Here is a 22,347-nt window from a genome sequence, read left to right on the forward strand (position 1 = left end):
TTCCTTCATGTGTACCCAGGTTCCTGACAGACCTCTAAGACTACCTGACAGTAATTCAAACTCAGGGATAGCAACAGGAATTTTTTTTTTTTTTTTTTTTTTTTTTTTTTTGAGTCAGGGTCTCACCCTATTGCCCAGGCTGGAGTGCAATGGCACAATCATGACTCAACACAGTCTGGACCTCCCTGGACTCAGCTGATCCTCCAACCTCAGCATCCCAAGTAGCTGGAACCACAGACATATACCACTACACCAGGCTAATTCTTCCATTTTCTGTAGAGACTGGGTCTCACCATGTTGCCCAGGATGGTCTCAAGCTCCTGGCCTAAAGCCATCCTCCCCGACTCCACCTCTCAAAGTGCTGGGATTACAGGCATGAGCTACCACACCTGGCCACAACAGGAATGTAGAAGCTGAGCCAAGTCCAAGTATGCCTTCCAACAAAGACAGCCAAAAAACAAGCTTATAAAAGGATGTAGGACTGGAAAAGGGTGTTACCAAAAGAGGCTTTAGGCAAAGAAAACTTTATTTTTAACCTAGGAAGGAAGGTCTGAGCAGGCTCTAAGAGAATTTGATTTAAGCACCAAACACTGTGACGCAGGATTTCCTTCTAAGAAGAGAATTGCAGGGCCCTAATATTACTAAAGTAAAAGCAACTAATTTCAATATGATCCTCCCTGCCTGATGGAGTCAAATAGGGTTCTCTTATGTTCTTAGAATATACAGTCTCAGCCGGGCACAGTGGTTCACGTCTATAATCCCAGCACTTTGGGAGGCTGAGTCGGGAGTATCACTTTTGAAGTTGTTCAAGACCAGCCTGGGCAAGATGGTGAGAACCCATCTCTACAAAAAAAAATAATAATTAGTTGGGCAGCCAGGTGCGGTGGCTCACACCAATAATCCCAGCACTTCGGGAGGCCGAGGTGGGAGGATTACTTGAGCCCAGGAGGTCAAGGTTGTAGTAAACCATGATCGCACCACTGCACTTCGGCCTGGGCAACAGGGTGAGACCCTGTCTCAAAAAAACAATGGGTGCAGTGGCTCACACCTGTAATCCCAGCACTTTGGGAGGCCGAGGCGGGCTGATCATCTGAGGTCAGGAGTTCAAGACCAGCCTGACCAGCATGGAGAAACCCCATCTCTACTAAGAATACAAAATTAGCCAGGCATGTAATCCCAGCTACTCAGGAAGCTGAGGCTGGAGAATCACTTGAACCCGGGAGGCGGAGGTTGCAGTGAGCCGAGATCGTGCCATTCCATTCCAGCCTGGGCAATAAGAGCAAAACTCTGTGTCAAAAAAAAACAAAACAAAACAAAACAATGAGCCAGGTGTGGTGGCACATGCCTGTTGTCCCAAGTACTCAAGAGGCTAAGGTAGGAGGATCCCTTGAGCTCAGAAATTCGAGCTCAGAAACACTGAGGAAGTAAGGTATGATTGTCCACTGTACCCCAGCCTGGGTCTGGCTTTGTTAAGCCAGACCACATCTCAAAATATGTGTATATACAGAAATTTAGCTTGTATTTTAACTGCCTTGGGCTACTCTGTAATTGTTTTCTGTGTGGGTCTCATCTCTCCTGACTTCTTACTTGTTCTACCTAAAAAAAGAAAACACATAACCCAACTTAAGAACTCTTTCTGTACTTTAGTAGCCTTGACTTCTGGAAGCATCCACAGACGTCTGAGATAAGCCATAAGATTTTGAGTTTTGCTGCAGCTAGTAATCTGGGCTTCAGAGCAGAGATGCCTTTATAAAATGACCCCAAGAATCTGCCCAGAATCAACCAGCCTGGTAGAGGAAGATGAAAATTAAGTTTAGTCCATATGGACTCCTAGTTTGAAACTGGCTTATCAAACTTTTTATAGCTACTTCATCTCCGGGGAGGGGTATCCTTTTCTCTTTGAAATAAGAAGTCTTATTTAAAACTCTTAGTCGGCAAGGCGCGGTGGTTCACGCCTGTAATCCCAGCCCTTTGGGAGGCTGAGGAGGGTGGATCATGAGGTCAAGAATTCGAGACCAGCCTGGGCAATGTGGTGAAACCCTGTCTCTACTAAAAATACAAAAATTAGCTGGGCATGATGGCAGGCACATGTAATCCCAGCTACTCGGGAGGCTGAGGCATGAGAATCGCTTGAACCCGGGAGGCAGAGGTTGCAGTGAGCCAAGATCGTTCTACTGCACTCCAGCCTAGGCCACAAAACAAGACTCCGTCTCAAAAAATAATAAATAAAATAAAATAATAAGATAAATAAAAATAAGTCTTTGTCTTCCAGGATATGCAAATTAAAATCATGAGATACCACTTAACAGCCACTAAGATGGCTATAAACAAATAGATAAGTATTGGTAAGGATATGAACAAAGTGGAATTCTCATACACTGCTATTAGAAATGTACACTGGTGCAGCTGTTTTGGAAAACAGACTGGCAGTCAGTCTCTCAAAAACTTAAACACAGGCCGGGCACAGGGGCTCACGCCTGTAATCTCAGCACTTTGGGAGGCTGAGTCGGGAGTATCACTCTTCAAGTTGTTTAAGACCTGCCTGGGCAAGATGGTGAGACCTCATCTTTACAAACACATTAAAAATTAGTCGGGCAGCCAGGTGTGGTGGTTCTTACTTGTAATCCCAGCACTTCGGGAGGCCGAGGCAGGTGAGTATCACCTGAGGTCAGGAGTTTGAGACCAGCCTGGCCAACATGGTAAAACCCCATTTCTACTAAAAATACAAAAATTGGCTGGCGTAGTGGCTCACACCTGTAATTCCAGCACTTTGGAAGGCCGAGGCGGGTGGATCACGAGGTCAGGAGTTCATGACCAGCCCGTCCAATATGGTGAAACCCTGTCTCTAGTACAAAATACAAAAATTAGCTGGGCATAGTGGTGCGCACCTGTAGTCCCACCTACTTGGGAGGCTAAGGCGGGAGAATTGCTTGAACCTGGGAGGCAGAGGTTGCAGTGAGCCAAGATCACGCCACTGCACTCCAGCCGGGGTGACAGAGTGAGACTCCGTCCTAAAAAAAAAAAAAAAAAAAAATTACCCAGGCATGGTGACGGGTGCCTGTAATCCCAGCTACTCGAGAGGCTGAGGAAGGGGAATGGCCTGAACCCGGGAGGCAGTGGTTGTAATAAGCCGAGATTGTCCCATTGCACTCCAGCCTGAGCGACACAGCAAAACCCCATCACAAAAAAAAAAAAAAATTTGAAAAAAAAAAAAGGATTAAACACAAGAGTTACCATATGACCCAGTAATTTCATTTCTAAGTATTCAGCAAAGAGAAATGAAAACACAGGCCCACACACACAAAAAAGTGTACACAAATGTTCATAGCATTATTCATAACAATCAAAAAATGAAGGCCAGGCACGGTGGCTCACGCCTGTAATCCCAGCACTTTAGGAGGCCAAGGCAAGTGGATCACGAGATCAGGAGTTCAAGACCAGCCTGGCCAACATGGTGAAACCCTGTCTGTACTAAAAATACAAAAATTAGCTGGGCGTGGTGGCACATGCCTGTAATCCCAGCTACTCGGGAGACTGAGGCAGTAGAATTGCTTCACCCTGGGAGACGGAGGTTGCAGTGAGCCAAGATCGCACCACTACACTCCAGCCTGAGCAACAAGAGTGAAACTGTGTCTCAGAAAAAAAAAGAAAGAAAGAAAACAATCCAATGTCCTTCCACTAATGGATAAATACATAAAATGTTGTATATTCATACCATGGCATATTATTCTGGCATAAAGAGGAATGACATACTGATACATGCTACAACATAAGTGAACCCTGAAAACATTACACTAAGTGAAAGAAGCCAGTAACAAGAGACCACACATATTACTCCATGTATATGAAATGTCAAAAACAGGCAAATCTATAGAGATAGAAAGTAGATGAGTGGTTGCCTAGGGTTCAGGGTTAGAGGGTTGGGAGAAAATGAGGAGTAACTGCTAATGGGTACAGGTTTTCAGGGGAGAGTGATTAATACACATTTCAAAATTGATTGTAGTGTGATTGTAAATCTGTGAATAAATTAAAAATCACTGAATTAAATAAGTGAACTGTATGGTATATGAATTATATGTCAATAAAATTGTTTATATATGGACACACATATAAATGATAAAGCAAATGGGGCAAAATGTTAACAATCATTGAATCTGGTTAAGAGATATACTGGAGTTCTTTGTTCTATTCATGTCAATGCTTCTTTTTCTTTTTTTTTTTTTTTTTTGAGACCAAGTCACTCAGGCTGGAGTGCAGTGGTGCCATCTCGGCTCACTGCAACCTCTGCCTCCCAGTTCAAGCGATTCTCCTGTGTCAGCCTCCTAAGTAGCTGGGATTATAGGCACCCACCACCACGTCCGGCTAATTTTTGTATTTTTAGTAGAGACAGGGTTTCACCAGGTTGGCCAGGCTGGTCTCAACTCGGCCTCCCAAAGTGCTGGGATTATAGGCGTAAGCGACCACGTCTGGCCCTCAATGCTTCTTTAAATGTGAAATTGTAACAAAAGATAAAGCAATAAAGCTATGGGCCTGGGAGGTCAAGGCGGCAGTGAGTCATGATTGTGCCACTGTACTACTCCAGCCTGGGCAACAGAGACAGACTCTGTTTCAAAAAAAAAAAGATATCCTTAATGATAATCACACACAGTATTCTTTTTTTTTGAGACAAAGTCTCACTTTGTTGCCCAGGCCGGAGTGCAGTGGCGCCATCTCGGCTCACTGCAGCCTCTGCCTCCCAGATTCAAGCGACTCTCTTGCCTCAGCCTCCCAAGTAGCTAGGATTATAGGTGTGCGCCACCAGGCCCAGCTAACTTTTGTATCGTTAGTAGAGATGGGGTTCCACCATGTTGGCCAGGCTGATCTAAAACCTAAAATTCTTGACCTCAAGTGATCCACCCACCTCAGCCTCCCAAAGTGTTGGGATTATAAGCATGAGTCACCATACCGGTCCACACACAGTATTCTTTCTTTTTTCTTTTTTAATTATACTTTAAGTTCTGGGGTACATGTGCAGAACATACAGTTTTGTTACATAGGTATACACGTGGCATGGTGGTTTGCTGCACCTATCAACCCGTCACCTACATTAGGTATTTCTCCTAATGTTATCCCTCCCCTAGTCCCCCACCCCCAAACAGGCCCCAGTGTGTGATGTTCCCCTCCCTATGTCCATGTGTTCTCATTGTTCAACTCCCACTTATGAGTGAGAACATGCGGTGTTTGGTTTTCTGTTCTTGTGAGAGTTTGCTGAGAATGACAGTTTCCAGCTTCATCCATGTCCCTGCAAAGGACATGAACTCATCCTTTTTTATGGCTGCACAGTATTCCATGGTGTGTATATGTGCCATTTTCTTTACATAGTCTATTACTGATGGACATTTGAGTTGGTTCCAAGTCTTACTATTGCACACACAGTATTCTTTCTTAACATGAAACAGAAATCTGGACCAGAAAAAAACTACCGTAATGTCTGTTCCTGCCCTGCCAGACAAATTTTTTGCTTGTTCCCCCCACCTCCACCACTCATCAAAGGTCTGCAAAGCATGCAAAATATCACTCAAGTAGCAGAATGAAATGTGGCAAGGGAGACAAATATTATCCCACTTCCTCAGGGCCTCAGTTTCCTCACCTGTAAAATCAGAAGGTTACATAATTGCTAAGGATGCTTTCATGCTTAATGTTCAATAATTCTGAAGTTCAAATTTCACTGCTCAATACAGTTAAGGAGGAGTACAATCTGACTAGTCCTCTAGCTTTCCTAGACAGTCACCTTTTTCTCTTTCTTATTTTTATTTTTTAAAAAAACAGAATATTAGGCTGGGAGCAGTGGCTCACGCCTGTAATCCCAGGACTTTGGGAGGCTGAGGCAGGCAGATCACCTGAGGTCAGGAGTTCAAGACCACTCTGACGAACATGATGAAACCCCATCTCTACTAAAAATACAAAATTAGCCAGACATGGTGGCACATACCTGTAATCTCAGCTATTTGAGAGGCTGAGGCAGGAGAACTGCTTGAGCCCGGGAGGCAGAGGCTGCAGTGAGCCGAGATCGTGCCATTACACTCCAGCCTGGGCAACAAGAGCGAAACTCCGTCTCAAAAAAATAAACAACAGGCCGGGCGCAGTGGCTCACGCCTATAATCTCAGCACTTTGGGAGGCCGAGGTGGGCGGATCACGAGGTCAGGAGATCGAGACCATCCGATTGAGACCATAACACGGTGAAACCCCATCTCTACCAAAAAAAAAAAACAAAAAAACAAAAAAATTAGCCAGGCGTGGTGGCAGACACCTGTAGTCCCAGGTACTTGGGAGGCTGAGGCAGGAGAATGGTGTGAACCCGGGAGGCAGAGTTTGCAGTGAGCCGAGATCATGTCACTGCACTGCAGCCTGGGCGACAGAGTGAGACTCCGTCTCAAAAAAAAAAAACAAAAAACAGGGTCTTGCTACATTGACCAAGGTAATCTCAAACTCCTGGACCCAAGCAATTCTCCTGCCTCAGCCTCCCAGAGTGCTGGAATTACAGGGTGAGCTGCTGTACCAGGACCCTCTCTCTCTTCTAAAGGTGACATTAAGAGACTATTTCAGGCCAGGTAAAGTGGCTCACACCTGTAATCCCAATACTCTGGGAGGCCAATGCGGGTGGGTCACCTGAGGTATGGAGTTTGAGACCAGCCTGACCAACATGGTGAAACCCTATCTCTACTAAAAATACAAAAATTAGCCAGGTGTGCTGGTGCACACCTGTGGTCCCAGCTACTCGGGAGGCTGAGGCTCAGAATCACTTGAACGGGAGAGGCACAGGTTGCAGTGAGCTAAGATCATGCCACTGCACTCCAGCCTGGGCAAAAGAGTGAGACTCCATCTCAAAAGAAAAAAAAAGAGAGACTATTACAGTGTAGTCTCAATTTTCTAAGTAAGTTCATACAGGACACTGGCCAGTTTTCCATCTATCCTTATCCCTAGCCACTTCTCTTCAATTCCTGGCAAGAGCCTCTGCACAGAGCCTGGGAAAATTGGAGTACCAGATGAAAGAACCTAGGATACTTATATCTCAATGCTAGGTGCAGATCAGTTCAGAGGAACTTACAGATTCCAAGGTAAGAAATAGGTCACAAGCATTCAGGAACCTTAATTCTCAAGCAGAGACAAGGAAAATAAACTCATGAACCCCATTTCACAGTAAAGCCTTCTCCTGGGGTCACCTAGTGGTGACCATAAGAAACAAAGAAAAAGAAGATTCACCAGGACATTCGCCCATCAGAGGTAGAAAAAGAAACTGAACACTACCATCTGCCTCTCCACTTAGGATGTGCCAAAAATAATGGAAAACATAAATCAGAAGCAATTCTTCCAGATTTGCTTACCTAACTGACAAGTTCAAAAAGCCAACAAGCAGATGCCATATCCTCAAGGTGGCTAAATTTGTGCTTTGCTCACAGATTACCTTCTTCTTCTTCCAGCCCAAAGAGCTTCCTCAATCAGAAAACAAAATTTATTTTCACACCCTCCTCAATTCCTTGCACAAAAAACAACTCTACATTACTTGCCTACATGCTGTGTCTGCAAGAAAGGGAAAGAGGTGACAGGAAGAGATTCCTATAAAATCCAATTATCTCAATCTATAATAAACACAGAAAGCTCTATGCTTATTTGGGGTTTTTTATTTTTATTTTTCTTCAGGTATATTTGCTTATTTGAGACAGGGTCTCCCTCTGTCGCTCAGCCTGGAGTGCAGTGTAACAATCTCAGTTCACTGCAACCTTTGCCTCTTAGGCTCAAGTGACCTTCTCACCTGAGCTTCCTGAGCAGCTGGGACCACAGGCACACGCCACCACACCCAGCTAATTTTTTGTACTGCTGTAGAGACAGAGTCTTGCCGTGCTGCCCAGGCTGGTCTCAAACTCCTGGGCTCAAGCCTCAGCCTCCCGAAGTACTGGGATTACAGGTATGAGCTACTGTGCCCAGCCTCCATGTTTATTTGTTGCAGACAGAGGAATGAATCTTAACCTTTCTCCACAAAACAAGAAGGAACACTGAGCATCTTTGATTTGCTTAGTCTGGGTTCACTTTTTAAGAATGTAGATGCTACCTGAGCTATGTAAGTGAATTATGTGGAGTGCACCTTCTTAGAGACTCCTCAATACCTTCTTGGAGAACCTGGGTGCAAATTACAATTTCCTGTAGTTTCACTGAGTACAATATCATCAGTTTGGGAGCTACAAGGCAGGCTGAGGAGAGAAAATGCACCCTGGAGAGTCTCAGGAAGAACCTGCTATTTGTATTCTGTTTTGTTTTATTCAAAGATTCCCTCTGGGAGTGGTGGCTCATGCCTGTAATCCCAGCATTTTCGGAGGCCGAGGTGGGCAGATCACTTGGTCAGGAATTCGAGACCAGCCTGGCCAACATGGTGAAACCCCATCTCTACAAAAGATACAAAAATTAGCTGGACGTGGTGGCCGCGTGGCTCGTAATCCCAGCTACTTGGGAAGCTAAGGCAGAAGAATTGCTTGAACCTGGGAGACGGAGGTTTCAGTGAGCCAATATTGCAGTACTGCACTCCAGCGAGGGCAACAGAGTGAGATGTGTCTCCAAAAAAAAAAAAAAAAAAAAGATTCCCCCTCTGGATAGTTCAGATTCCCCTACCAACCCACCAGAAATGAAATGAAGGGAGGAAAAAAAATCCTTTCAACATTGCATACTCTAACAAACGCCACCTATTGGAAATGTGGTCTCGGCATTCCACTACTGCAACCACATTTTTAAAAAAAAAACAGAAAATACCCTTCTTTACACATTTTATACAACTCATCCCCCTTTCTTTATTATCCCAATAAACTTTCACAGGGACATAATTTTAGCTTGCCAAAAAGCCAGATAATTAACACATATTCATTAAAAGAGAGTAACATTTCTCTTTTAATGAAATGTTGAAAGACAGTTTTTAAACATTTTTGAAGGTCTACTTGATTAGATTATTTTTATTTACATTCTTTTTTTATAGATGAGGACCCTGACAGGGTTATCTCTAACTTGCTCCCAATCACAGAGATAGTCAATAGCAGGGCAGGAATGTTACCCCAAACTCATGCTCTCACTAACAGTTAACTTCCCAGCTTCATTCTTATGCTCTATCATTCGCAAAACATTCTATCTTCTCAAACCAAGTGTTCATACAATTTGACACCCAAAAGCACAGCATTAAAAAAAAAAGTTTAGGCCGCGGCGCGGTGGCTCAAGCCTGTAATCCCAGCACTTTGGGAGGCCGAGGCAGGTGGATCACGAGGTCAGGAGATCGAGACCATCCTAGCTAACATGGTGAAACCCCGTCTCTACTAAAAATACAAAAAACTAGCCGGGCGTGGTGGCGGGCGCCTGTAGTCCCAGCTACTCGGAGGCTGAGGCAGGAGAATGGCGTGAACCCGGGAGGCGGAGCTTGCAGTGAGCCAAGATTGCGCCACTGCACCCCAGCCTGGGCGACACAGCGAGACTCCGTCTCAAAAAAAAAAAAGTTTATTCCACCACCTTAAAGTTTCTTTTATTGAGAAGAATTATGTTGTTTTTAACATTTCTCAACATGCCAGGCCAATGAGATGCAGTTTAATGTCATGAGAAGAGCACTGGACCAAGCAATTAACTAGTGGATGCAGGTCCCACTGTCCTTCCTCGGCCTCATTTTCCTCTCTGAGGTACCCTTCCAACACCAATACCTTGAACCGAATTCCAAAAGTTACATCAAAGTCACATACTTACCACATAGGAAAAAGATGAAAAACATCTGTACTATAAGAATTTGAAGACCTTAAAAGATGAACTTGAACAATTATTATGTACCCATCAAAACTGACATTTATTTATTAATTTTTTTTTTTTTGAGACGGAGTTTCGCTCTGTCTCCCAGGTAGGAGTGCAGTGGCACAAGCTCACTGCGAGCTCCGCCTCCCGAGTTCATGTCATTCTGCTGCCTCAGCCCCCACGAGTAGCTGGGACTACAGGCGTCCGCCACCATGCCCGGCTAATTTTTTGTATTTTTAGTAGAGACGGGGTTTCACCGTGTTAGCCAGGGTGGTCGCAATCTCCTGACCTCGTGATCTGCCCACCTCGGCCTCCCAAAGTGCTGGGATTACAGACGTGAGCCACTGCGCCCGGCCTAAAATTAAAATTTTTTTTAAAGTAAATTAGAAACAATAAAACTACCCCAACAAAAAGCCTAATATTAATTATATTACTGCTTCATATTTTCTCTACCTTTTATTGAGGAAATAGCTTATTTTTTTCTAACCTTGTTAAAGCATGAATTTATAACGTTTTCTTTTTTTTTTTTTCTTTTTTTCCAGACAGAGTCTCGCTCTATCACCCAGACTGGAGTTTAATGGCGCAATCACCCAGACTGGAGTGTAGTGGCGCAATCTCAGCTCACTGCAACCTCCGCCTCCTGGGTTAAAGCGATCCTCCTACCTCAGCCTCCCGAGTAGCTGGGATTACAGGCACACGCCACAACGCCCAGCTAATTTTTGTATTTTTAGTAGAGACAGGGGTTTCACCATGTTGGTCAAATTGGTCTCGAACTCCTAACCTCAAGTGATACGCCCCCCTCGGCCTCCCAAAGTGCTGGGATTACCCGTCAGCCGCCGGGTGGTGAGCCACTGAGCCCCGCCTAATTTTTTTGCATAAGAAACACTGGACTTTTTCTGGTGACCAAAAACAAAACTGTCTTGTCATCGTTGAAGCAAAGCAAGATTAGTCAACAGGATAATCACTTTCGAGAGAGAAACCTTAGAGACAGAAAAGTGAAAAGGGGTTTCCCTCATCCGGATCACATAACCTTAAAGTACAACTCGACAAACCTCCACCCACTTGAAACCCACTAACTGTAAACTCCAGACAAAAACTTATTTTCAAAACTGTTACAATTCAAAGATTCCAATGACAGTGCAGTGGAAAAGTCACGGGGACTGTAATTTTCACGCCTTCTGCAATGAGTGCCAAATCTGATCAGGGCCCCATCTTTGACTCCTCTCATCACTTTCCCTTTGAAAGATGACTTGAGACGCACCACAACACACCAAGCCTCTCCAACTAGAATGCTGCTACCCTTTTATTCACAAACGCCTCTGGCCTCATAAAGGACATAAATTACTTTTCAAAAAAGGCATGGCCCCGGGATACAAGCCCTTTCCAGGGCTAAGGGAGTTCCCACTCTTCTTGATGCCGCCCAAGTTCACTTTATTACTTCATGTCCCATCCAGACGTGCAGAGCTGCAATCTGTAGGAAAACTCAGGGGGCCCAGCCGAGGGCTGGGTTATAACGGTTTTGAGGAACTGGTATCACAGGCTTCTTGGGAAGTGGCCAGATACACTCACCAAGTTTTTGTTTTCCTTTTTTTAAAGTCTGGGTGGAACTTAACTTTCACTAGGACGTGGGACGCCTTCCCTCCCTAATGGGTGTTGGAGGACAAGCTTTCCTTTATTTTAAAAGAAGTCACGCAACCTACACCAAACGAGAACACACAACCCTCCGTCTTTCTGGTCGCCGAAGACGTGGCCACGGCGCAGCGGGCCGCAGGTTTGGACCCCTTATGGCTCAGAGCCCCTCATCCGTTTCCCCCCTCCAGCCCAACGCCCCCTTCGCCCGCGCCCGCCCTGGTCCTCCCGGCCGACACTCGCCCGGCTCCCGGGACAAAGCGGGGCTAAAGGGAGGTTTCTTCCTGGGTCCCCGACCACAGCGGGCGCGGGAAAGCGGCCCCGGGCTCGGCGCGCACTCACCCGACAGCTCGTCCGGCTCCAGCCCGGTCTCGGTGTCCAGTCCGCAGATGACAAAGTAGTCGGCGAAGCGACTGGGCGCCGAGCCCCCTCCGCCGCCGCCGCCGCTCATGGCGCCGGGGCCGAGACGAGACGGGCCGGGCCGTGCGGAGCTGCACGGAGCCCCAGCAACCCGGGAGTCCGCCCGCCCGCCCGCCCGCTCTCAGGCCGCCCCTCCCGCAGCCGCAGCCGCTACCGCGGCTCAGGCCGCCGCCCCCGGCCCTGGCCCGGTCCCCTCGGCCGCCGCGGCTGCCGTGACGGGGCGGGGGGGCACCGGGCCGCCCCGCGCCGCATCCTGGACACCTTCCCCTCCGCGCCGCCGCCGCTGCAGCTAGCCAAGAGCGCCGCGGCCGGAGCGAGCCTGGAGAAGGGCGGAAAGCGCGGGGACAGCCCCCACCTCGACCCTCCTCCCGCCGCGCCTGCGCAAGCGCCCTCCGGGAGGGGGCGGACTCCTGGCGGAAAGGATGACGTGATGCTCTTCGCAGCCCGCGGGCCTCAGCTTCCCGGAGGGTCGTCGCAGCGCAGCCGGCGACTCCTTGGTCGCCCGCAACTGCCACCCCCCCTCCCCCGGGATTGAGACTCCTTTAGGGAGGGCTCAGGAGGTGCGAGAAGAGTGGGCGAAGCCTGCAGAACCGGGCACTTGGCCCATGCTCTGCCCCCAACCACCCACACAGCAACCAGAGGTTCAGAGATCTTAGCGCGGCCTTGCCATGAGTATGGGGTCTCACGGCTGAGCTTGGAAGCTCATCCAATCCTATCTGCAGCGTGTCAGCCTAGACCCCTGACAGGGCCTTCTCCCTGTCCTCTCTTTTGGCAGGGGCGGATCAGCCGGTTTTATATTTACCCTTATTTTCCAGACGGGGAAACTGAGTCTCAGAAAGAAGCAAGGACTTATCCAAGGTTACACTGAGTCTAAGAGACAAAGCCTGGTCTAGAATCCTGGGCTTGTGGTCAGCATCCCATTCCTCGCCGCTCCCACCTCCCAGCCTGCCCTTTTCCCACGCTCTCTCCTTTTTTCTCTGGAAGCCTCTTGAGGCGACTGCCATTTGGGAGCTCCCCTTTCTCTTCACTCTGTGAAAACTCTCAGATCCACCCCTAAACCTGTTTTCCTGTAAGAAGATGGGGAGAAGACGGAGGGAAACTTAAGTATTGGTCCTTGTCCTAGGACCCCCCGATTTCCTTTCCCATAAAAGCTAGGCAGATGTGTCTTTGTTGGAAACTGGAGATCAGAGGCCAGAAAGGCAACACAAGTATAGTGGTTACTAGGATGGGCTCTAGAAAAAAATGCTTGGATTTCAATCCTGACGATCATTTACTTTTGACCTTGAGCAAGTTAATCTCTAAGTGCCAGGCGTCATGGTTTTTGAGACCATTACATAAGATAAATGCAAGTACAGGTAAAGCAATGAGAATACTGCCTGGAACATGGAAATCACTCAGTAAATATTACAGAATTTTTTTTTTTTTTTTTTTTTTTTTTAGATGGAGTTCTCTCTTGTTACCCAGGCTGGGGTGCAATGGCCCGATCTCGGCTCACTGCACCTCTGCCTTCCAGGTTCAAGCGATTCTCCTGCCTCAGCCACCCAAGTAGCTAGGATTACAGGTGTGCAACACCATGCCCGGCTCATTTTTTGTATTCAGTAGAGACGGGGTTTCACCGTGTTGGTCAGGCTGGTCTCGAACTCCTGACCTCAGGTGAGACTCCATTAAAAAAAAAAAGTTACAGAGCACAGAAGGAGGACATCTCTCCAGATTGGGGAATGGTCAGGGAAGGTTTCCAGAAGGAGGTATATACTCTGACCTGAGTTCCAGAAGATCAACAGGAAGTTTCTCAGGTAAAAAGGGTCGGGGAAACTAAGTATGTGTAACAACAGGGAGCAACAGATAAAACGGTATGTTCAGGCACCAACAAGTAATTCATTAACATTAAGACGGGAGATGGAGAGTTTAAAGGGAATGAAACCAGGGGAGGAAGAAGAACAGGGGAAGGAGTACTGGATTCAAATACAAGGCTAAAGAATTTATCCTTGGCCAGGTGTAGTGGCTCACACTCACACTGGTAATCCCAACATTTTGGGCACCAGAGGCAGGAGGACTGCTTGAACCCAGGAGTTTGAGACTAGCCTGCAGAACGTAATGTGACCCATGTCATAAATAAATAAACAAACAAACAAATAAAAATTTTAAAAAATAATTTATCCTGTAAGGTACATGAGTTAAGGATGAGTGAGGTAAAGTAAAGGAATTCAAGCCAAGGAGTGACAATATCTGACCCAAATCTGAGAATGATCACTCTAGGGGTGATGTGGAAAAAGAAATTTGAGAAAGGAATAAATGTCCTCAACTGAAAAGTCCAGAAACTTTTTATCCAAGGTGTCCGGGGTGATCTGGTGCTAGATGACCTCTCATATTAACTCAACTCATAAAACACAAGTTAAAAACAAATGCATAACTGTATTAATTTGCCCTGGGAAATGTAACTGCTGAGAAGCCCAGACTACTCAACTGTAAAGTGATCTCCTTCCCAGTAGGAAATAAGTTTGGCAGAGTGATTGCTTCTTAGAGAATAAGAAAATATAGGAAGGGATGCTTTTAAGATTTTTTTTTCTTTTTTCTTTTTTTTTTTTTTTTTGTCGCCCAGGCTAGAGTGCAGTGGCTCCATCTCGGCTCACTGTAACCTCCGCCTCCCAGGTTCAAACGATTCTCCTGCCTCAGCCTCCCAAGTAGCTGGGACTACAGGCTCGTGCACCATGCCTGGCTAATTTTTTTTGTTTGTTTGTTTTTTGTTTTTTGTTTGTTTGTTTTTTGAGATGGAGTCTCACTCTGTTGCCCAGGCTAGAGTGCCATGGCAATCTCTGCTCACTGCAAGGTCCTCCTCCAGGGTTCACACCATTCTCCTGCCTCAGCCTCCTGAGTAGCAGGGACTATAGGTGCCCGCCACCACGCCAGGCTAATTTTGTTGTATTTTTAGTAGAGATGGGGTTTCACCGTGTTAGCCAGGATGGTCTCAATATCTTGACCTTGTGATCCACCTGCCTCGGCCTCCCAAAGTGCTGAGATTACAGGCGTGAGCCACTGCGCCAGGCCAAGATTTAATGTTTTTTTGTTTGTTTGAGACAGAGTCTCGCTCTGTCACCCAGGCTGGAGAGCAGCGGCACAACCTCAGCTCACTGCAACTTCTGCCTCCCAAGTTCAAGCTATTTCCTGCCTCAGCCTCCTGAGTAGCTGGAACTACAGGCGTGCGCCACCATACCCAGCTAATTTTTGTATTTTTAGTAGAGACGGGGTTTCACCATGTTATCCAGGCTGGTCTCGAACTCCTGACCTCAGGTGATCTGTGCTGGGATTACAGGCGTGAAGATTTAATGTTTAAATCCCCACTCCCATTCTTACTAGCTGTGTAAACTGGGGCACATCAGTTAAACACTGAAATGAGAAGAGTCATTCTGACCCCTCATAGAATTGCATTGAAGATTCATAAATTAATGGAAAAAAGAAATTTTTAAAATCTGGGACATAATATACTTTTAATAAGTTGCAATCTGGGACACCCATTTTAGGATGAGGAACATGAGAGAGCAAGTGGACATCTGAGGGAACATAACCCCAGGAGAGGGTGTGTGGCAGAGTGTGCCTGGAGTGTTCATAGAGCAATAAGGAAGCCAAGGTGGCTGGAGAGGGTTAGGGTGGGGATGAGTGGTGGAAGATAGTAGAAGGTGTGGTGGAGTTGGCTTGCAATTCAAAACATCAATTTTCTCCTCCATAGTGTGTAGACCCGCCTCCTCAGGGACACTGCCCAGCCCTACTTGCATCCAGATGTGGCCATGTGACTAGTTCTCAACAATGGAATGTGTGTAGGACTTTATGTATGCCACTGCTAGATGAGGGCACTTAAGAAGCAGATTAGGCCGGGCGCGGTGGCTCAAGCCTGTAATCCCAGCACTTTGGGAGGCCGAGGCGGGCGGATCACGAGGTCAGGAGATCGAGACCATCCTGGCTAACATGGTGAAACCCCGTCTCTACTAAAAATACAAAAAACTAGCCGGGCGTGGTGGCGGGCGCCTGTAGTCCCAGCTACTCGGAGGCTGAGGCAGGAGAATGGCCTGAACCTGGGAGGCGGAGCTTGCAGTGAGCCGAGATCGCGCCACTGCACTCCAGCCTGGGTGACACAGCGCGAGACTCCGTCTCAAAAAAAAAAAAAAAAAAAGAAGCAGATTAGACTTCTCCCTTCTTTCTATTTTTGCCTTCCACCAGCTAGAATTAGAAGATTCTGAGGCTCTAAGTAATGGCAAAGCACATGGAGGAAAGGCTCCAGCTGACCAAGAATACCCACACCGGACTGTTCTGTGAACAAAAAATAAACTTCAGTTGTGTGAAGCCACTGGTACTGTGGGGTTTATTTGTTACAATAGCTAGTATTAACCATCACCAAAGTAGATGTCGGGGTAGGAGGATAAATCATGGAGAGCCTTGTAGGCACACTATAAAGATTTTGCCATTGTCTGAATAAAATGAGAAATCACCGGAGAGTTTTGAGCGAAGGAGTGACACAACCTGACAGCTTAAAAAGAAACACATAGTACTGTTTTAAGCACTTTACATATATTAACTCTAACTGGAATTTACCCCTGGACTCTAGCTTTATATACCCAACTGACTTCTTATAATCTTTTTTTAATTATAATTTTTTTTTTTTTTTTGAGACGGAGTCTCACTCTGTTGCCCAGGCTGGAGTGCAGTGGCACAATCTTGGCTCACTGCAAGCTCTGCCTCCTGGGTTCACATCATTCTCCTGCCACAGCCTCCTGAGTAGCTGGGACTACAGGCGCCCACCACCAAGCCCAGCTAATTTTGTTTTGTATTTTTAGTAGAGACGGGGTTTCACCATGTTAATCAGGATGGTCTCAATCTCCTAACCTCGTGACCCACCTACCTCGGCCTCCCAAAATGCTGGGATTACAGGAGTGAGCCACCACACCTGGCCATTTAATTATAATCTTTTTTTAAATTAAGATGGGGTTTCACCATGTTGCCCAGGCTGGTCTGGAACCCCTAGGCTCAAGGGATCCTCCCACCTCAGCATCCTAAAGTGCTGGGATTACAGGTATGGGCCACTGCGTCCTGCCTCAATGAGTGTTTTGAAAACGTCAGTTTGAAGAGACAGGAGATTACTTGCCTTTTTATTACTCTCTCCAGCCTTGCTTCTGCCTTGGAGGAAGGCACGCACAGCAGAGCTATATCTTGCAAGTCTATACCTTGCAAAAGCAACACCAAACTAGAGAGAAGGGAGGATATGATCACGACAGATCAGTCTAAGAGTGGAGGGAATGAATCCTTAGGAAAGGTCCACACAGATCCACTCACAGAGCCGAACCCTGTTTTGAAAACCAGAATGAGGTATGGACATATATCTTGGATCAAATATATATAATTACAAATATACATAATTTGCTGTCTGTAACAGCAAAAACTGTTATAATTGCTGTTTGTAACAGCAAAAACTGAAAACAGAGCCGGGCGCAGTGGCTCACACCTGTAATTCCAGCACTTGGGAGGCTGAGGCCGGCAGATCACCAGGTCAGGAGTTTGAGACCAGCCTGGCCAACAGGGTGAAACTCCGCCTCTACTAAAAATACAAAAATTAGCTGGGCATCGTGGCTCGCACCTGTAATACCAGCTACTCAGGAGGCTGAGGCAGGAAAATCGCTCACCACCCGGGTGGCAGAGGTTGCAGTGAGCCGAGATCATGCTACTGCACTCCAGCCTGGGAGATAGAGCTAGACTCCGTCTGAGGGGAAAAACAAAACAAAACAAAACAAAACACTGAAAACAATCTAAATACCTAGCTATAGGAGACAGATTAAAGAAACTATAGTTTCTACCAACATTGGAATACTATGCAGCTATAAAACAAAACAAGAGAAAGAAAAAAAAAAGGAAAAACTGTGTAATATGTTATCAAATGTATAAAAAAGAGAAAATAAAAGAATTATGTATTTTTATATATATGCATAGCCTATTTAATACAAAAACTAGCCAGGCATGGTGGCGGGCACCTGTAATTCCAGCTACTTAGGAGGCTGAGGCAGGAGAATTGCTTGAACCCGGGAGGCAGAGGTTGCAGAGAGCTGAGATCACGCCATTGCACTCCAGCCTGGGTGAGAGCAAAACTCTGTCTCAAAATAAAAATATCTGAAAAAAAAACAATTGATTGCTTCTGGGGAAAGAAACTGAATGGCTGGGATCAGGAATAGAATGGAATGTTTCACTATACATTGTTTCATACTTTTTGAGTTTTGAACCATAAGAATGTATTACCTATTTGTATTAATCAGGGTTCTCTGGAGAAACAGAACCAACAGGATATATATAGATATAGAGAAAGAGATTTCTTTTGAGAGATTGGCTCATATGATTACGAAGACTGAGAAAGAAGTTCCACAATCTGCTATCTATAAGTTGAAGGCTCAGGAAAGCCAGTGGTGTAATTCAATCTGAGTCTGGAGGCCCAAGAATCAGATGTCCAAAGGCAGGAGATGAAGAATGTCCCAGCTCAAGAAGACAGAGCAGGCCAGGCATGGTAGCTCATGCCTGTAATCCCAGCACTTTGGGAGGCCAAAGGGGGTGGATCACTTGGAGTCAGGAGTTCTAGACCAGCATGGCCAACATGGTGAAACCCCATCTCTACTAAAAATACAAAAATAGCCAGGAGTGGCAGTATGCACCTGTAATTCCAGCTACTCGGGAGGCTGAGGCATGAGAATTGCTTGAACCTGGGAAGTGGAGGTTGCAGTGAGCCTAGATCGCACCACTGCACTCCAGCCTGGATGAATGAGTGAGACTCTGTCTCAAAAAAAAAAAAAAAAAAAAGAGAGAGAGAGAGAGAGAACAAATTCTCCCTTCCTCTGCCTTTTTGATGAATTCAGGACCTCAGTGGACTAGATGATGCCCACCCACATTGGTGAGGGTGATCTCAGTCTACCGATTCAGATGCTAACCTCTTCTGGAAATGCTTTACAGACACACCCAGAAATAATGTTTTACTAGCTACCTAGGCATCCGTTAGCCCAGTCACGTTGACACATAAAATTAACCATCACACTATTAAAAAATATGTAATAGACCGGGTGCGGTGGCTCATGCCTATAATTCCGGCACTTTGGGTGGCCGAGGTGGGCGGATCCCCTGAGGTCAGGAGTTTGAGACCAACCTGACCACCAAGCTGAAACGCCATCTCTACTAAAAATACAAAAATTAGCAGGGTATGATGGTGCATGCCTGTAGTCCCAGCTACTCGGGAGGCTGAGGCACGAGAATTGCTTGAACCCAGGAAGCAGAGGTTGTGGTGAGCTGAGATCAAGCCATTGCACTCCAGCCTAGGCGACAGAGCAAGACTCCATCTGGAAAAAAACCAAAAACATATTAAAACAACTAAGAAATACCTTTTACTGTGAAGTGAGCAAAGCCTTGTGAATCCTTCTGGAGACAGCCTATACCTATGCTAGCATGGGTCAGCTCAGCTCTACCCAGGCATAACCTGTCTACTCTCCAGCTCAGTATAGCATTCAAGAACACATCAGCTGATGAACTCACAGGTGCTCCAACACTTTCTCTCCAACACTCAATGTGGAGTTCACCATATACAATCGAAACAAATTCCACGTATCGTAAAATGTAAGCTTCACAAATATGGGCTTTCTTAAGACTAGAAACACCAATATATCTAAGGAAGTAGTGACGCACTCAGCTACCTCTGACGCATCTTTACAAAATAAGTCACATATGCCTCACTTCCCCATACCCTGTGTCCCACTAGCCTCCAACACCTTGCCTGTAACCGGCTTCAGGATCCTCATGTCTCTCAAACACAAGCTTCCTAAATCAGTTGAAAATTAGACATTACCTTTCATCTATCCTAACCCACAGCAACAAAGAATAGTCAGCCTCAGGCTTACTCTGATACCCCATGGTGAGGAAGTATGAAGTTGAAGCAACAGGAGGAGCAAATTACTGATAACGTCCCCAAGTGATGCAAGATGCAACTTTCCCAGATGTGTGAGCTTGTGTATTTCTGTTTGAGCTTTTTTTTTTTTTTTTCTTTTTCTTGAAATGTAGTCTCTCTTTGTCGCCCAGGCTGAATTGCAGTGGTGCTATCTCGGCTCACTGCAACCTCTGCCTCCTGGTTTCAAGCGGTTCTCCTGCCTCGGCCTCCAGAGTAGTTGGGATTATACAGGTGTGCGCCACCACACCCGGGTAATTTTTGTATTTTATTAGGGACAAGGGTCTCAGTATGTTGTCCAAGCTGGTCTGGAACTCCTTAGCTCAGGCATTCACCTACTCGTCCTCCCAAACTGCTGGGATTACAGGCATGAGCCACCATGCCCAGCCTGTTTGAGCTTATTTCTATGTGAGTAAGCATTTGTGCATAGTGGTGATCATGTATGTATATTATGTGCTTATATATATTAGATGTATGTGTGTTTGCATGTGTAAGTAATTGTATGTGTGTACTTTATATGAGTGTGTGGGCCATGTGCGGTGGCTCATGCCTGTAATTCCAGCACTTGGGGAGGCCCAGGCAGGTGGATCACCAGAGATTAGGAGTTCGAGAGTTCAAGACCAGCCTGGGCAACATGGTGAAACCCCATCTCTACCAAAAATACCAAAATTAGCCGGGTGTTGTGGCATGTGCCTGTAGTCCCTGCTACTTGGGAGACTGAGGCAGGAGAATCCCTCGAACCCAGGAGGCGGAGGTTGCAGTAAGCCAAGATCATGCCACTGCACTGCAGCCTGGGAGACAAGAGCAAAACTCCATCAAAAAACAAAAAAGAAGAAGGAAGGAAGGAAAGAAGGGAGGAAGGGAGGGAAGAAAGGAAGGAAAGGAAGGAAAGGAAGGGAGGGAGGGAGGGAGGGAGGGAGGGAGGGAGGGAAAGAAAGAATAGTGTGTGTAGAGGCTGAGACAGGGTAGGGTGGCTGGACCAAGGAAGCAGAAGAGTCGCTTTGGCTCTCCTATAAGCCCAGGAGTGACTCCAGTGCTCCCCTCAGCCTCTTCCCCCTTCTCCCTGGGTCCCCCTAGGTTGAGAGTATTTTTTTAGAGTATGGGTGGATGACTTTATCTGCTGCACCCACCCTTCTCCCTTACATTGTGAACGCAGTGGCCTCCTTATTCACATCAGTTTGAGAGCCAAGAGCTTCCTAGGAAAGGCTGGATGATATAATGAAGGGAAGTGAATGGCACTTGGACCAGATCCCAAAAGGAAGATATATTTAGCTATGGCTGAGCTCTTAAAAGCTTTGGGGAACAAAATTATTATTCTATTTTTTGATTGCACAGTGATTACACAATTATGTTTGCCAAAACCTATAGAACTGTATATTATAGGAAGCAAAACATCTTCCAGATGCCTCCTTAACGCAGTAGGCAGCGCATCAGTCTCATAATCTGAAGGCCCTGAGTTCGAGCCTCAGAGGAGGCAAGGTCACCTTGTTAAGCTGGTGAAAGATAAAGAGCTTGTCTGTATTCTTTTTTTTTTTTGAGATGGAGTCTTGCTCTGTAGCCCGGGCTGGAGTGCAGTGGCCGGATCTCAGCTCACTGCAAGCTCCGCCTCCCGGGTTTACGCCATTCTCCTGCCTCAGCCTCCCGAGTAGCTGGGACTACAGGCGCCCGCCACCTCGCCCGGCTAGTTTTTTGTATTTTTAGTAGAGACGGGGTTTCACCGTGTTAGCCAGGATGGTCTCGATCTCCTGACCTCGTGATCCGCCCGTCTCGGCCTCCCAAAGTGCTGGGATTACAGGCTTGAGCCACCGCGCCCAGCCAGCTTGTCTGTATTCTATATGTTTTTGAGACAGAATCATTTTATTTATTTATTTATTTATTTATTTATTTATTTATTTACTGAGACAGAGTTTTGCTCTTATCGCCCAGGCTGGAGTGCAATGGTGTGATCTCGGCTCACTGCAATCTCCGCCTCCTAGGTTCAAGTAATTCTCGTGCCTCAGCCTCCTGAGTAGCTGGGATTACAGGCGCCCACCACCACGCCCAGCTAATTTTTTTTTTTTTTTTTTTTTTTTTTGAGATGGAGTCTCACTCTGTCGCCCAGGCTGGAGTGCAGTGGCATGATCTCGGTTCACTGCAACCTCCATCTCCCAGGTTCAAGCGATTCCCCTGCCTCAGCCTCCTGAGTAACTGGGATTACAGGTGCTTGTCATCATGCCTGGCTAAGTTTTGTATTTTTAATAGAGGCAGGGGTTTCCCCATGTTGGTCAGGCTGGTCTCAAACTCCTGACCTTGTGATCCTCCCACCTCAGCCTCCCAAAGTGCTGGGATTACAGGAGTGAGCCGCTGTGCCCGGCCTTTTTTTTTTTTTTTTTTTTGAGAGGGAATCTCGCTCTGTCGCCCAGGCTGGAGTGCAGTGGTGGGATCTTCGCTCACTACAACCTTTGCCTCCTGGGTTTGAGCAATTCTTCTGCCTCAGCCTCCTGAGTAGCTGGGATTACATGTGTGTGCCACCACACCCGGCTAATTTTTGTGTTTTTAGTAGAGACGG

The 22,347-nt window shown here is 46.5% G+C and overlaps 1 protein-coding gene and 1 non-coding gene across 8 annotated transcripts in view; one reads left to right on the forward strand and one right to left on the reverse strand.

Moving 5' to 3' along the window:
• The window catches only part of DENND5A (DENN domain containing 5A), a 129,943-nt gene extending 117,739 nt beyond the window's left edge, over positions 1-12,204 (reverse strand). For 5 of the 7 annotated variants that reach the window (XR_004177483.1, XR_004177481.1, XR_004177484.1 and 2 more), the window contains exon 1: positions 11,765-12,204. Coding sequence is in view for 3 of the 7 variants with exons in the window: in XM_021926103.2 (XP_021781795.1) it covers positions 11,765-11,873 (109 nt within the window). In the remaining 4 variants the exon portion in view is untranslated. The remainder of the gene's footprint in view (positions 1-11,764) is intronic. The other 2 variants (XR_004177482.1, XM_031653326.1) reach the window with 2 other exon arrangements.
• Positions 12,205-21,203: 8,999 nt separating this feature from the next.
• On the forward strand, positions 21,204-21,276 carry TRNAM-CAU. Its single transcript has one exon. It is a non-coding gene; the product is annotated as a tRNA-Met (tRNA).
• The last annotated feature ends 1,071 nt before the right edge of the window (positions 21,277-22,347 follow it).

Source organism: Papio anubis, chromosome 12, assembly GCF_008728515.1.
Source record: "Papio anubis isolate 15944 chromosome 12, Panubis1.0, whole genome shotgun sequence".
NCBI lineage: Eukaryota > Metazoa > Chordata > Mammalia > Primates > Cercopithecidae > Papio > Papio anubis.